This window comes from Seriola lalandi, unplaced genomic scaffold (assembly GCF_002814215.2).
Source record: "Seriola lalandi dorsalis isolate HSWRI2012SDOR001 ecotype SW California unplaced genomic scaffold, Sedor1 jcf7180002054614, whole genome shotgun sequence".
Taxonomy (NCBI): Eukaryota; Metazoa; Chordata; class Actinopteri; order Carangiformes; family Carangidae; genus Seriola; species Seriola lalandi.
This window is the reverse complement of record NW_019525167.1, coordinates 904,260-921,188: the sequence shown is the minus strand read 5'-3', so window position 1 is coordinate 921,188 and position 16,929 is coordinate 904,260. Positions and strand designations below refer to the sequence as shown.

General features: G+C 39.9%; 1 protein-coding gene across 1 annotated transcript; it reads right to left on the bottom strand.

Annotated features, from left to right (window-relative positions):
- Positions 1-3,680: 3,680 nt before the first annotated feature.
- On the bottom strand, positions 3,681-16,283 carry drd4a (dopamine receptor D4a). The gene is made up of 4 exons (XM_023419939.1): positions 15,426-16,283; positions 11,492-11,604; positions 6,772-7,358; positions 3,681-4,199 (listed from the first exon to the last, which is right to left on the bottom strand). Exons 1-4 carry the CDS (start codon positions 15,681-15,683, stop codon positions 3,994-3,996), a joined length of 1,164 nt encoding a protein of 387 aa, XP_023275707.1. The 5' UTR covers positions 15,684-16,283; the 3' UTR covers positions 3,681-3,993.
- Between the last annotated feature and the right edge of the window lie 646 nt (positions 16,284-16,929).

Genomic DNA, 16,929 nt, shown 5'->3' with positions numbered 1-16,929 from the left:
ATTTGCAATTTGTGTGCACGATAAACATGAGATGTTTGGCAACTCTGCGAGAAACCAGAGCAGTTGCTTAATTAGAAATGAGCTAAAATCAAGAACAAATGCACATTTTAAAGTCCAGCTTGCGGTTTAATTTTTAAGTTGAAGCACATTTTATTCATTAAATGGAAGTTAAATATTGTCTGTCGTTAACGGCAGCACTTTAACTCGTGACCTCATTTTGTCATTTAAAAAAAAAAACACTCCAATTTACAAGGTTTCTTCTTTTCTTCGAGCTAAAACAATACAATTACATGAAGGTTTAAGTTTTTTTTGTGCAAAATATGATCTTTTCTGTACAAGACTCAGTGGTTCTGTAGTTTTCTGTTGCTACTACTATTTAATTTTCACATATCTAACACAATGTATTGTTTCTCTGTCAGAGCAGTTGAATGGTGATTGGTGCATTTCAGCCAATCAGATGTGATGTTTCGACCAGTCGTTTTAATGTTTCACGTCAACAGATTTCAGGGGGAAACCTGCTGTTCGGGATGAAATACATTTATATTTTACTCTGATTAGAATTGAGCTAATATCAGGACAGAATTCACATTTTGCAGTTTCATTTCATAAGTTCTAGTTGTACATTTTCTGTTCACTGTCATCATTATTATTGCAGCATTGTGATTTATAGCACACTGGAGATTATTTTAAAATCGAGTTATTATTTTACTTTTTTTTTAATGAATTAAATTTACTTGCTTTATATTATTTTGGCAAAATGCAGAAATTTTATTTAAATTTGAATTCTGACATGTTTTCTATGCAGTGAACCTGAACTTCAATAAAATAAAATCTAAAAACTCCAAAGGAAAAAACCTTGGGAGGTTTTCTACCATGTATCACGCCGTCACTAATGTGCAATCTTTACAACTGTTTTCTATCATACTTTACCGTCTTTTCTTCTGTCAGCAGGATTCAGAAGAGACTTGTCTTCATTCATATCCACAGATGTTTAATTTATTAATGAAATGCAGATTTCAGGTTTTATTTTTATCCAACTAGTCTCTGAGGGAAAACGCAGCCTCGTTCCTCCTGCAGGATTCCCACCCGACAGGTTTGTGTTTTCTGTCTCACTTTTAGTTTTTGTATTCAAACCGTTTTCTGTGTTTCTGTGTTTAGCTGCTGGAGACAAGAGTTTAGTGGGTTTTTTTTTACATTCCTGACAGTCAGCACTCAGGTGATCTGTTGAGACCGACTCCTGATGAATTGCCGCAGACGTGATGACATTTGATTCTGCTGTGTCTCAGTCCCAGCGGCGCTCAGATGTCTGCTGCTGCTTGCTGACAGTGAAGGGGACCCCCCTAAGGATCAGACATTTCCTACTTTAACAGCCGGGTCACCTGAGCTGTAAGTTTGGGAAACTTTAACAAAGGAAGCTGGTTGTTTTACTGATGGAACACTACAAGTTACATCCACCTGTGCAGGGGGTGGGACCAAAATGCTCCTGAAAGAAACACGTTGCTGTTGTCAGTCTGTCCTCTGAGCTTTCAGCTCTTTTGACTCTGATGAGATCTGCTGAGACGCTTTTAAAGCTTCCTGTCTTTTTGTCATCAAACTTTAAAGACCTTCAGATGACTTCGTGCAGGTCCAGATCCTGCAGGGACCCCGAGCACTCTGGACTCTGTCTGGAAAATAATAAGCAGTTCTGACGCGGTTGAAAAAGCAACTTAACAACCCCTGAAAACCTTTTGTTTTTTTTTCCCAATCTAGTGGTTTAATGTCTCACCTTGTGCTGTGATGTAGAAGTGTGTGATGTGTGCACTGTGACATCACTGTTGGGTGTGGTTACAGATGCAGCAAAGCACACCTTGGTGCATTTTAACCTGCTGTTCGGTCGCCCTTTTATAATGGGCTTTGGTTTATTTCATACTTGTAGTTGAGAGTGTGCACAATTAGCACCTGTGATGCTCTCCAGTTACAGACCATCGGTGACTAACTTCTGTTTTCCGAGTTTGTCCTTTAGATTGCACTTCCCACCAAGTTTGCTATTTTTTTTAAGGCAATACACATTTTGCATGGGAGGAGGCACCACCTTAAAAGTTCCTGCTCTTCAGTAAACTCCACAGATTACATGACAGACTGAGACGATGGGCTGTAGCCTAGACACTGATATATTGTGTATCTGTGGCTAGTTTGTTTATACCCATACATAGGTGAGTGTACACTAAATACCAATGCACCTTTTTCCCAACATCTAAACATCTGGTTGATTTGACACCTAGCAGACATTTCTGAAACTCTGAGATAGAAAACCGAGGGGCCATATTCCCAATGCATCTTAAGACTAACTCCGAAGTTTACACGGCATATATGAACGTTTTCTCTGTCGCAGGATTGTCTTGCTAGGAGCAGGTGGTTGGAGCAGCGATTGTTGCATTTACAACTCAAGAGGATATGATACGCCATCTGGGCAGCGCTACTTCTTCAGGGCAGACTATACGTTACAATGACTTGCTATCGGAAAATGACGAGATGGGCCAGCCGGGCTGTGGGCTAGCCAGTTAGCATGCTAACATTGCACCGCTGGAGACAGCTCTTGGTGAGTAAAGGAGTGAAGTTTGATGCCAAACTTGCAGCATTTCTTCTGGACTGGTAAGTAAACACAATGTTAACATTAGCCAACACAAGCTAACATTATCTATGTAGGAACAGCAACATTTAAGCAGTAAAATACATCATTGCTCGAGTTACAACACTTTTTTGGCTACAGCTTTACTTGGTCTTGTATGACCACAAGCTTAAGGTGGCTAATGCTAACAAAATTACTGAGTCACTTCGCTAACTTAATGGCAGTGCTCTACCTGTGCTACTGTTACAGCACTAAATTAAATGCTAAACAATAGCGTGTAGCGTCACCCCATAACTGTCACCTGTTGCCAAAAATGTATTCTCGCTTTACGACTTCTAATTCTTTTAAATCTTTTAATTCACAAAGTGTTTTCGCTCCAACAGCTTCTAAGTCTGAAAGAAGTTAGAAGGAGTCAAGACCCCTGAGCCATAAAATCCTGCTCACTGGCAGCAAGTAATGATGGCGGCCATTTAATGGATTTAAAGGATTGATTCAGCTCACCAACAAGTTGAAGCAATCCAATAAAACTGGAGATGATGGCTTGAAGAATTGATGATACAATTTGATGGTCTCATCCTCACTCATGTGGCAGGATTATTCATCGCAAAACTGTGTTATCCAGACTTGTTTGAGGAAGTGCACATTAAATAATCATCAACTGCAATAAATATTTAAATAAAGCTGATTTCATGGCCATTGCTGGATTATCCAGTAAAATCGCTGCAATATGTAAAAATGATCACATCAAAGTTTGATCGTTTGTTGCCAGCTGTAAAAAATATCACACGCTGATAGTATTTGGTGCCAGGTACAATATAGTTGACAAGTCAATATTTTACTTTCATGAAAGAAATCCGTGACACAGTTTCTAAAATATCTATGATCCCTTGATGAAATCTCTTTATCTATCTAATGTAATTTAATTTGTTTCTCATTCTCTTGTGTGATGATGAATATTTTATTTCAACCATAGCAACAGGGTCAACCACTCCCCTTCTCTTAACTCAGGATTTCTCTTTGGGTTAGGGTTAGCAGCTTAGCAACAAAGTCGTCATTGCACTACACACAACCCGATTTTTAGTGAAAACTTTTATTCTGAAAAGATGAATTGCCACATATAAAATCGGTTCTTGTTGGTAATATGATGTAGATGTGTTGCTGATCCTATGTACAGTTTGTTCCTCAGACTGAAACTTCTTAACAGGAAACTTGAAGCTCAAACAAACTTTGCTGTCGTCACATGTAAAAAAAAAATTAAAAACCTCACAGAGGACGGAAACAATGGCAACATTCACAGACTAAAGACACTAAATCCAACAGTCATTAGCGACTATTGCAGCTGTTGTACGTTTAGAAATGGTCCATGCAGCGGTAGCGTTGCAGTTCTAGGAGCAGCAGCGGTGCAGAAACTTTTTGAAGAAGTTCCTGAACTCTGTGTTGAAGACAGTGTAGATGACGGGGTTCAGAGCACTGTTGACGTACCCGAGCCACGTCACCACGCTCATCAGGGCCGGTGGGACGTGGCAGTCCTGACAGCGAGCTCGCATTGTGTGCAGGACAAAGAAGGGAGTCCAGCAGAACAGGAAGGCACCTGCAGGAGGAGAAGAAGAATCAGAGATCAGAAGCTTGTCTACAGTCGGACGGAAACACGAGGGACCTTACATCTAGATAAACCTGTTCCTCTCCAGATGTGTCAGGGTATTAGTCTAAACTCCATCCAGTCTTCAGACAGATCTAGCTCACGTTTAACCTAGTTTAGCACAAACAATGGAAGCAGAAAAATCCAAAACATTTACTGTCCTGATATAATCTGTTTCAGGACTAGAAGAAACACACAAACCTTTCTCTCAGGTTGGATTGAATGATTTAGTATTTTCATATTGAAATTGTGACAACTTTCAATTTTTATCATAACTTTATTAATGTCTTCAAAAACCTACCAACCTTGAAAACTCAGATGAGTTCAGTCAATCAATCAGAGCTTCAGTTAGCTACCAACCAAATTACATAGATATTTCACAAACCCATCTATCTACTAACCTACCAACTCACCTACCTTCCTTCCTATCTAACTAACTACCGGCCTACCAACTCTACGTACCTATTTATCTATCTATCTACCATCCTACACACCTACCAACTATCTTGCCGTTGAGTCAGATGAACAAACAAGGTCAGAGCTTCACCTTCTTACTGTATTCCTACTTGCTTACCAAATTACCAATTCGCCTATCTACCAGTTTACCAATCTGTGTACGGTACCTTTCAACCTACCAGCTTGCATTCTTCTCACCAATTTACCCATCTGCACACCTCCCAAACTACGTCCACATCTACCAACCTAGCTCAGTGGTAGTTCAATGTGGACAGAGCTGGAGTTTAATTTGTACAAAAATGTTTTATCAGCCATAAAAAAGTGGACTTAGTTATTTTCTTTGTATTGCTGAGCCCTACTCTTACCTTAGGCCATCACCTGAGCTGCCACGGAACGTAATGGAGCAGATATTCATGAGAATTACCTGCACACTGAGAATCGTGTCTGACCAAGACTTACGTAATAATTGGATTTCAGATTAAGGACCTGCAGGATTAGCTGCTGTGTGCCAAAGGGAAGCACTTCTACGCATTAGGACCAACACTGGCTGCTATTAATAGGCCAACCTTTTCTAACTGATGTGCTAGTGCCTCTGAACAGACATCAGAGGTGGAGGTGAGGCGTTCAGGTACCTGCAGTCATCCATTATATTGTATGTAAATGTCTGGGTGTATGGGTTGATGATGTTTTTCCTAAATCTTTCGTAACTTAAAAGTAATTAATTTGAATGTTTGTTCTAAACATTTTTGAGCTGCAGTAGGGTTTTCTGCCATAACTTCACCCACTTCCAACGTCCATGAAGGAAAGAAATTATCTTAAAAAGTCAAAACTCTAAAACAGTACGAATGATCATGATTTGAAATTCAGTAATTACAGTACATTACAAATCTCAGAGAAACTCTCCCATACTTCAGCATTTAGGGTGGTCGCGTTGGATTCGAGGGTTTAAAATCACTTTTGTGTCTGTGAGTTCAGGATGTGTTCAGCTGGGCAGAAGCTGTATGGATTAAGCCACATTTTAATCCTAAATTGGGTCAAATTTCCAATAGGTTGCCCGTCATTTGATGTTCAGTTTGAGACGGGTCATGACGTCTGATCAATAAACGGTCAGGCTGTTGCCATATGATGATCCAGGTTCCCACATGACTGCTGTCACCAGGTCTGTCGTACACTGTAATGAGCTTGTTTTAATATTGTTGTTGTTACTGAATAAGCATTAAACAAACAATACTGTTCAGTGTTGACATGCAGTAACCTCCATGTTGTGACCAGTCGCTTGATCAATACAGTGTGACCAGACAATTCCGATGATCAGGTTGTGTTGGAAGGCTGATCAAAATGTATAGTGTGACTTAACACAACATACAAGATTAATGAAATCCTACCGTGTCTGCCCAGCTTTAGCTTGGTGTCGCGAGGTGACTACAGTCTCTCCAGTCTTATCTACATGTCGTGTCTTCTTAGCTGCTACCTTTCCATCATTGGGCCTATATCCAGGTATCAGCCTCACTGTGAGGATGAAAGGTCATGCATTCAGTGAGACCACAATTTCCCTGTTTTGTTTTTGCTTCTGTTAAATACAGAAGGTGTGATGCATCAATGTGCTGGTTTAAGTTTTGAAATAACAACAAAGTTCTTTGTACTCCTGAAGCTGCAGGAGGTCTAATCCCCTCACACTGCTGACCGCCGGCACCAGAATCTCAAACTTTCTACCTAAATTCAGTTTTCTGCAAGGTTCAGGGTTTGGACTGAATTACTGAAATTAAAACCAGTTGACACATAGTAAACCTGGAGATTTTGGGGGCGCTGCAATTCAAGCCAAACCTCTTAAGTCTCACAATAAATGTTTTAATACAACAATTGTTGCTGTAGTTTTGACCCTTTAAGACTGTTTCCATTCTCCATAGACCTTCACTCTTCAGTGAAGAACTCATGAGGCCGATGAATTTCAACTCGAGGCATTCGTCAGTCTCACAATGGTTTGTTCTCTGGCCCTTTAATCCCTAGACCAGCTCCTAATCAGCCTTGCATGGTAGTGGTGTTACTAACGCTGCTGAGGTGAACTCACCCACAACAACAGGTAGCACCTTCATGGCCTTCCTCTCCCGACTGTTGATCTTGGCCCTCTTCCTCCTGTGAGGGTCAGGGTTGAACCTGATCTCCGCAAAGCTCACCGTCCGCACGGGTCCGTCTTTGTACTCTGAGTGGAAGGGCCGATCCGTGGACGGGAAGGTGGACGGTTCATCCGGAGTATCTGTCAGTTCCCGCTCTATGATGGGTGGCAGCGGCGGCGGCAGGGAAGCCAGTGGCGGCAGCGAGGCGGCGGCCTCCTGCAGCTTGCGGCACGCCTGGATGCTGTTCCTCAGCTTGGCTTTACGCGCCTCCTCCCAGCGCCGCAGGCCACGAAACATGCCGCAGTACAGCAGCAGCATAATGGGGCAGGGGATGAAGAAGGAGCACACAGACGAGTAGAGGACGTAGTTGTTGTTCTCCAGTTTGCACTCGCCAGGGTCGCGACCAGGCACGTTATTGATGCCGAACATGACGGGCGAGGCCACGGCTAGGGCCAGGATCCAGGTGGCCGACAGCAGCACCGTCTGCCGCAGGTCCACGTGCTTCCTGTTGTAGTTGAGAGGGATCAACACGGCGATGAACCTGCAACAGGTGAGAGAAACTTTACAATCTGAGAACTGCCACAACAGATATTATTAATATCTCTAATTATTTTTTTTCTCCTCCTGTTCCATGTTTAAGAAATATATTCAAAAAATGCAAAAACATTATTAAAAAGATATTCAATAAAAGCTCCATCCTCAATTCTAAATCAAATCTAAATCTGGAACAGTATCAGTTGTAAATCATAAAGGACACAAAGATAATGAAATTAATTAGTTCATCTTCAACAACACCTCTGTATCTTCCTGTTTCAATATGTAGAGGCACAACCATCATTTACCTTTATACAATTTGTATTTTATATATTTTTCACATTTATAATTTTTTCGTAAATAGAAAATAAGCTTATAAGAAAATAAGCTTTTGCAAAAATTTCCCCAGCCTATGATAAAAAGAGGACGTAAATATGACAGTTAAAAATAAATAAAATAAAATACATGACATTAAAAACAGAAATAAGTACTTCCACCATCATCTTAATACTTGCAATCCTTTCAGGCTGAGCAGGAAGTTGTTGTTCTGTCAAAATAAATCTTCCTAACCTCAGTCTTGACAACTGATGGCAGAATCAGAGCGCCTCTATTTCTTTATTGTTCCCAAATGAATCAGCTTCTTTTTTTTTTTTTCATAGCAGATACTTTAACCTTTCACAGCTGGAAAATCACAGGTGGAACTAATTAAATTAAATTAATGATACGTCCTTCCAGTAATTATTGCAATGCAGCATTGAATAATGTTATTAGTTACACTTTTAATTGACAGGTTTACATTTTTCCCGCCTGATGGCTCTGCAGCCTCCTCCAGGTTGGGACCCACTGGTGCATTTGGACGTGTACAGTCCCTGGGGTCGTGTATTTTGGTCTGCAGACCTTCATGCACATGAGCAGATGATGATATTTACACATCATGGACGCTCGCAGCTGCAGGAAAATATAATTTTAGCTTGATGCTCTGACCAACATCAGCACCTCAAGGCGTAGAAATCATCATCCTCCACAGGTATTCACAGGTGTTCACATGTGATAAGACCTTTAAGAAGGAGCCATCGGTCAACATGACTTTTTTAGTTGTGTTTAGTTGTGTTTAGACCATGTTATTTCTACTTTTAACCGAGTAAAAGGTGTGGAGAAGATCGATACCACTCTCATATCTGTCTATATGAAGATACAGCCAGCAGCTGGTTAGCTTAGCTTAGCATAAAGCATGGAAACATAGGGAAACTGTTAGCCAAAGGCAACAAAAATCCACTTACCAGCACCTTAAAACTCACTTATTAACAGGTAAAATATGATTTCTTTAATAGTAATAATGATGATGATAATAATAATTATAATAATAATAATAATCTTTATTTATAGAGCATTTCAAAAGCTTTTCAAAATCTACGTTACACTGTGCTTGACAAAGTCAGCAAAAAATAGAATCAATAAAATCAATGGATTGGTTAGCTGTATAAAAACCAATACAGAGTCATTTTAAGAGAAATAAAACAGTTCAAAGGAAAGTAAAACCAGGAAAAGCTCTCTGATAAAAGTATGTTTTAAGAAGAGGTTTGCCTGAAGATCTCAAGGTTGGAGATATAACCAGGAGAGAGGCCACTGAGAGCTTTAAGAGTAATCAATAAAATCTTAAGTCCTGGGAGCCAGTGTCAAGAGGCTAAAACAGGAATGATAAGTGAGTGAGTGAAACACCTTTTGTGGGAAGTTTTGTGCCGAACTGTTTCTAACATCCAGACAGGAAATGACTTTTCCAGCCAAGAAACAGTCCAACCTCTGTGAAACGGCAAATTGTCGTTTGTACTCTTCAGTTTTTGTACTGATTAAACAATTAAACAAAATAATTAGTGAGCTTTAAAAATGTTTGAAGTTTGGATTTTGTTCCCTTGCCAGGCTAGCTGTTTCCCCCTGGATCCAGTCTTTATGCTAAGCTAAGCTAATCAGTTGCTGGCTTTACCAAAAGCAAATAATCCTTTTCCTGTAAAAGGTTGAAATCAGCAGGAAAAACATGAGACTGACCTCTTTGACTTTCCAACAAGAAATATTAGTAGTAACAGTCGCTTCATTCAGAGGCTCTGACTCTGGGGCCCCCTGGTCCCTCGGGCCCCTGGCCCTGTTCAATAATCCATCTATGAATGATAGCGGGTCATCAGTCAGTCTGAAGAGTTCCCCCTTCAGCCCGTGGACTCCAGCAGCTGGTGGACTCTCTGCAGACCTTCAGGATCTGCTTCCTAAACAGTCTGTTGAATAATTCAGACTCTGTCACCCAGTTAAATCTCTAACTGCTTCAAAAAGCTTCAGATCATCACCATCAGTCCACGTTAGCTTCACTGCCTCCATCAGTCTTTGATGTAATCATATTTCCTGGAGTCAGGACATCAGATTTGAGGAGCTACCCGGGTTTTTCAGCTCAGAGTTTTCATCCTTCAACATCAGCCGAGGGTTCAGATAATCTCATTGAGTCAAAGTAACGAGCGCAGAGCGAAGCTGGCAGTTCATCATTACAGACGCATCCTTCATTTAGGGCTTTAAATTGTTCTGCCTGCTCTGATTTTTCTTCTTTTGGAGCTTTTTACAGGAAACGGACAAAAGGTCATTGTCATATTTCCACATTAGCGTGAACCGTGGCGTTACTGTCTGACTCCGACGACCTTCAGGTGGAGATCTGAAACCCTCAGCGGGGCGTCGTCTGTGTTCCTGACAGACCGCTCAGGGTCCTGGTTTGATTAATCATCTGGTTGTTCCTGCGTGACCCTGACCTGAGGCTGATTAAAGCTCTGGCTTCGACATGGGGTCTGTGAGTTATGGCTGAACTTTGACCTCTGAGCTACACAGAGTTTCCTCTGATATTCCTATAGTTTCAGCGTTTGTTTGACTTGACTTTGAGCCGCAGCTAAATCATCTGTATCCTCTAACTACAAGTGGTCGCAGTGTCGGTCCGACACTTCAATTCAGACTGAAATATCTACAGTGGTGGATTGTCATGAAGTTCAGTCCAAACATTCACGTTTCACAGAGAATGAATCCTGAAGACTCCTCAGATCCTCTGACTGACATCAGTAGACACATTTTTCATGTATCCTTAGAGATATCTCAACATCTACTCAGTCAGTTGGCACACCATTTGGTAAAGACATTAATTTTCCCCAGTGGATGTATCCCAATGAAGCTTTGGTGTTCAGTAAGGAAGATCTTTTCCCTGTCACTTTTTCTATTAGAAACTCCTGCTCTTTCCGCTTCTTCCCATCAGTTAGCCTTCCCTTGTTGATATAAATGTGGTGGACAAAATATAAAAAACCTCTGTATGTTGCAGTACACTTCAACAGCAGTGTTAGACTTTAGGCTGAAACCGTATTAAGCCCCTTTTCTACTTGTCAAAAAACATCTGGCTTTTGTCGGCAATGAAAAAGGGTTCAACCGTTCACACCTGCGTCAAACGACTCTGCAGTAGACACTATTTTTTGCCCCTTTTCCTGCTTTGACGAGCCACAGACACACTGTATGCAGACCTGACACACTGTGCATGAGGGTGAAAGAGTGAGCTGCAGCCCTGAAATCAATTTCAAAAACACACAATCACCGATCGAACCGTCTGACACGGAGGCTCTGACATTGACGAGACCACCGACCCGAGCGGCTGGCAGCTCACTCTCTCTCCACTGCGTCTGAGTGTGCACTCTGTAAGTGCATGTGATGACGTCACTTCTTGCAGTTGTGAGTTTCCAAGGTCCGAACAGAAAGACAAACTGCACAGACAGTGGAAAAAGGGTCAATCGGCTTTTATTAGCGAGTTTACCCACGTTTAACAAACCTGCTAATTTTGGTGGAAAAGGGTACGGAACTAGTTTTAGCTAGGTGTACCTAATAAACTGACAACTGAGTGTATATATCAACTAATACAATACAGATTTACGTTATAAGTAAGTTTACGCTCGTACTCTCCAGAGGATGAATCCTAATGATTCTGGTGACTCTCTGATCTTTCCTGCAGCGCCATCTTTAGGACAAAACTTCCATTTGCACACAGCATCACTCAAATCGTACGGACTGTTTACTTGTTGCCTCTTTGTAGTGTAGTCCCATCTGTCGTGTGTACCTGCACAGGTGAGCACTGACCTGTCGATGCTGATGGCGCAGAGGTTGAAGATGGAGGCGGTGCACAGCATCACATCCATGGTCATCAGACCGTCACAGATGGTGGTGCTGAGGGTCCACACGCCGTCCTGAAACTGAGACGCACAGCGGCACGTTCAGAGCGTTCACTCATTTATACCGCTAACTTACTCAGGTACGGCAGTACAATAATGAAGTACTTGTGCTTTACTTTATTATTTTCATTTTACGCTACGTTATTGTTCGTCTTCACTGTGGGTGGGAAATATTCTACTTTTAATTCCACTACAGCTGTTCTTACTTTACAGATACAAACAAAATATATGATACATTTATAATAATAGATAGATAGAAGAGATTCCTGACCTTATTATTTTATTTAAAAAAAACTAATGCGTTGGAGCTCCTCGATGTATATGAGATGTTAACAGAAAATAAATGTGTTGTGTTGTGAGATGATTCATGGGAGAAGAAAAAAGTTCTGCTACACAAATGTAAAGTCTAATATTTCACTTATCTGTGAAATATTAGATCATTTTACATCAAGTTACAAGTTAAAAGTCACAAGCTAAAAAAGTTGGAAATCACTGGTTTAATATTTAGCTCTTCATAAGTAATTCATTGTTTGTTTGTTTGTTTTTTAAATAATATTGTGTTTTTTATGTGAAGCTTAAATCTGCAAATAAGTAGCAACAGATAAATGTAGTGGAGTAAAAAGCACAATATTTCCCAAGTATAAAGCAGAAAATAAACATACTCAAGTAAAGTACAAGTACCTCAAAACTTGAATAAACATACTTAGTTACTTACCACTACTAATAATACTAATGTGCTTATATTTAAGAAGGATTTTTACGTGTTCTGTATTTCAGTAAAATGTATCAGGTATTTTTTAATTACTCCGCTACATTTATCTGACATTAAAAAACATATAATCAGCTCATTAAATATGACGCATTAGAATAACATAAAGTACCAAAGAGTGGAAAGGGCAGCACCAAACTGTACCAGTAATGATTATTGCAATATTATTGATAATAATAAAGCACCTACAGGGGACATTTTCCTGCATGAGACACTTTTCATTTTGCAGATAATATATTGACATTGTGGTTTAACGTCTTAATTGTTTCTTCCAGCTCAGATCTGCAGAAGGTCCCTGAGGTTGAAACGCGTGTGAGCTGAGTCGTTTTCTTTTAATTAGTTTAGTTCCTGTGGTCAAATATTCGTTGCAAAGACAAAAACAAAGACAGTTTTGATGACTGTGAGGAGGAAACGACAGGAAAAATACAATGAATGGAGAAATAAGCTGACAAATCTATTGTGGTTGTGGGGCCCCTCGGCTGACCTGTGGCCCCTGGAAGAGAGCCGACCTGAGGAGGAATGTACAGACTGTTGTTCTCTGAGCTCTGGGAGACAAAGACGGACTAATTTTACTAGGACAAGGACGAATGTTAATAGGACGAGTGTTCGTCAATCAAAAACAAACAGCTTTGTGTCCACTAAAGAAAACATAAAACATAAAAATAAACTTTTAAAAAACTTGAATTAATTAGTGAAACTGAGAGTTTAAAGAGTTAAAAGTTAAAGACTCAACTGTTATATAGCAAACAAATACAATCCAAGAACTAAATGATGTTAAATGTGAGATCTTTGTGTTTGTCTTCTCAGTGGCCTCAGGAGGAGGCGGGGCTTCGCCTGGAGGTCACCTGGAGTTCAGAGCTGACACTTAAAGGCACAGTTCACTAAATTTAAAACACACTACATGTTGTTCACCTGCAGGAGTTTAGAGACACTGAGGCCCAATGAGACAAACAAACAAACAAACAAACAAACAAACCAAAAAACAATTAATAATTAATTCTATACATTAGAATACATGAAAAAATAAATTTAAAAAATGAATTAAATTAATAAACAAAAATCATTAAAATAAAAAATAGTAAAAAGTAAAAAAGTAAAGATAAATAAATACATGAAAATGTACACATTGAATTAATTAGACACATGTCAATAAAATATAAATAAATAATCTATGAATTCTATGAAATGTAAAGAAAATCTGAAAAAGCTGTTTATAGGAAATAAATACATTAAAATAATTTTAAAAATGTAATAAATACGTATATGCACATATAGTTGTATAAGAATTATTATAATAGATAAATATAAGTCTCTTAGAAAAAAAAAAATATATAATAACAAATAAAATAAAATATGCATGTTAAATAAAAAATATATAAAATATGAACAAATAATCTAAATGCACATATTTAAAATGATAAAACATTAAGAAAAATATGAAAACACACATGACATATTATATACACAATCAAGCCCGATGACCTGAGAAAGTCCTGGACAAAACAAATTCCACATTCCACTCAAGGTCCACTTACTAACTTGTGCTGGAGCTTTTGAGCACATCACAGTTTTTGTTCAAACCTTCCATTAGTCTGAGCATGACTTGTCCTCCGTATTGACCAATCTAGACGTCTCTTGATGAAGACTGTGAGATACAGTCAAAAGCTCCAGAAGAAACGAGTAAGTGGACCTTGATTGTGATATCTGTGTTTGCTGCTGTTCCCAATGTCAACAATGACCTTTCGAACTCAGCTCTCAACCCGACACAGACAACAAGTTTTAGAGGCTCAAAGAAATAAAATCATAATTTAAACTGAACAAATGCAATCTGGTGATGAAGACTGTGTGATGTGGTCAAAAGCTTTGAGATGGGGTAAGTGGACTTTAAAAGTTAATGTCATCTAATAGAGCTGTTTAGTTTCTACAAACTGAACTGGAGTTTTGGTTGTAAAAACACTGAACTGATCCTTTAAAACCAGTGTTTCCCAACCTGGGGGTCAAGTTATTTGCCCAACAGTTGCCAGTTAATATCGTATTAATTGATTAATTAATCAACTAATCATTTCAGCTCTACTTGTATATACTGTTGGTCAGTTTAATTTGTTAAATAACTAAAGCTATCAGACAAATATACAATGATTCCCTCTGAAATGTCAAAGTAAAAGCACCGGCTGTTGTTGCTGTCCGGTGTTTATGATTCATCCATACGAGCTGAAACATTTGGTGCAGGGGCTGAAATTAAGAAATCAGTCAGTCATTTAAGTCTTTAAGGAATCGACTTCCTCCCTTGTTGGTCAGAGATACTGGATTCTGAGATTCAGGTGCATCAGGTTCAAGTTTTAATCCATCCTGAGTGTGAAACAGATCTTTATTCTAACTGTTATTTAGTTCCTGCACTTCTTTTACCCCCTGTTCTTATTGTTGCTATTTTCTCTCTTTAGTCTTTCTGTGTTTTTATTGTGTTAGTATTTTTATGTTTGCCCCGCTGCAAAAACAAATATGTAGTTTGACTTTTAACCTGTTGTTTCCTCCTGTAGCAGCAAAATGTTTTGTTTTACGAATCCTTTGAAACCTCCTCAGTGACATAACAGAAATCCATGAGTTTAGACCTTAAAGAATCTTCATTTTAAAAAGTCCTAACTGAAAGATAAGTCATGGATTTGTCAAATATTTCAAATTAATGTATAAACTAAGGGAAAAGTAAACGGCCCAAAGTTAAACCATCATGTTAATGAAGGGCATTTTAAATAAAGGTGGTTTAAGTGAGTTGATTCTTGCTGTTTCAAATGAACTGACTAATTAAGAGATCTCTGGCTATCACCTTAATTCAATTAAGGGTTTTGGGTTTAATTAAGGTTATTTTAAGGGGATGAAAAGTTCCCCGAACAGACTTGGCTCTTGAAAACAGATCAGAAATTTAAATGTTGAAATCCTGCAGCTTTGAGGGACCCCTGAAACAGATGGAGGCCCCTGGATGTCTGGATGCAGCTGTGTGGTGGAATGGTCTCCACAGTGTCTCACCTGTGCTCAGAATTACCTGTGACATGCGGTGTGTTCCGGTGGGTGAACTCACCTCTGAGAAGACGAAGAGCGGCAGCACGAGCACCGCGAGCATCAGATCCGCCACCGCCAGACTGACGATGAAGTAGTTAGTGGTGGTCTTCAGCGCCTTCTCGGTGAACACGCTCAGACACACCAGCAGGTTCCCGCAGATGATCACCACGATCAGCAGCACCCCGAACACCAGGGCCGGCCAGTTGTATCGCGTCGCCGCGGCCGAGTCTGGGAGCGGCGCCTCCGCCTCCGCCGCCGCGCTCAGGTTGGCTGCCATCTCCGCCGCGGCTCCTCCGCTCCGTCCCGGTCCGAGCCACAGCAACGCGGCCACCGGGCTCTCATGTATACCGAGCCGGACTCTGGTCCTCACACAGTGGTTTCATCATAGTGCCATGGAGACTCGACTCAACACTCTACCGGACTCTACTGTGCTGCTCCAGGGCGCTCCGGTGCGCACTTTACGCAAAAACTCGCGTAAAACAGAATGGAAGCAGGTGAAATTTGATCCTATTTACACAGTGAAACACATTAAAACGTCAACTCATATAAATGTAATCGATAGTGATAAAGTTCCGTCTGTTTTCTTGAGAAAGAGCATTTTGCAGCGTGAAGAAACTCAGAGGAAGTTTGATCAAAGACGCGTTAAAATCCTCAAATTACCTCTTAAAATAACGTTGAGAAAATCCACATCTCACTTAGAAGCCCATGTTGAAGAGTGAAGACCATCTGAAGTGGATTTCGGTGTGAAGGGGTTCACACATCGGGCTGCGGGTGTCTTCAACTCCGGTGCGTTCACCTGCAGCCTGCGAAAGGCCACCGGGGCCAAATTAGCCGATTAAAGCCGCTTAGAAGCTGCGCTTTGCGGTGTCCTTCAGTCCTTGAGCTCCTGCAGGAGACACAGCTCATCCATCCGTCTTTCTGTCTGTCTGTCTGTCTGTCTGTCTGTCTGTCTGTCTGTCTGTCTGTCTGTGTGAGTGTGTGAATATGTGTGTGTGTGTGTGTGTGTGTGTGTGTGTGTGAGAGAGAGAGAGAGAGAGCGAGAGAGAGAGCGAGCGAGAGCGTCCGCTGCAAAAAACATCCACAGCTTCAACAGTAAATTGAAACTGAAGGGGACAGTAAATACGTCACAGAGGCAAATTAACAAGCAGAGAAATAGTCATTATAAATAATATCAAAATTATTATATTTATATTATTACTTTCATTCATGTGTAAGCGTCACTTTAATGTTGTGGCAGGTAAAGGAGGGGCTAATGCTGGGTATCTTAATATTTGATAACATAATAATTTATTTATTGATGTATGTTTTTATTAATAACCCGAATGTGTACAGCAACCAAAGTTATGAAATAAATAAATAAATAAATAAATAAAATAATAATAATAAAAAAATGAAGGTCCTTTTTAAGTAGTCACAGGCTTTTACATCTTAAAAAACATTAAACATGGCAGATAAATCATTATTCACTTAATATATGATAATGCATGAAGTTACACATTAATCATCTTCTTAAATACATTACT

Coding starts and splice junctions, on each gene's coding strand:
- drd4a (XM_023419939.1), bottom strand. CDS start 15,683: ATGGCAGCCAACCTGAGCGCGGCGGCGGAGGCGGAGGCGCCGCTCCCA. Junction 11,605..15,425: donor CGCTCTTCGTCTTCTCAGAG/GTGAGTTCACCC, acceptor TGTGCGTCTCAG/TTTCAGGACGGCGTGTGGAC. Junction 4,200..6,771: donor GGTGCTACCTGTTGTTGTGG/GTGAGTTCACCT, acceptor CTCCTCCTGCAG/GTGCCTTCCTGTTCTGCTGG.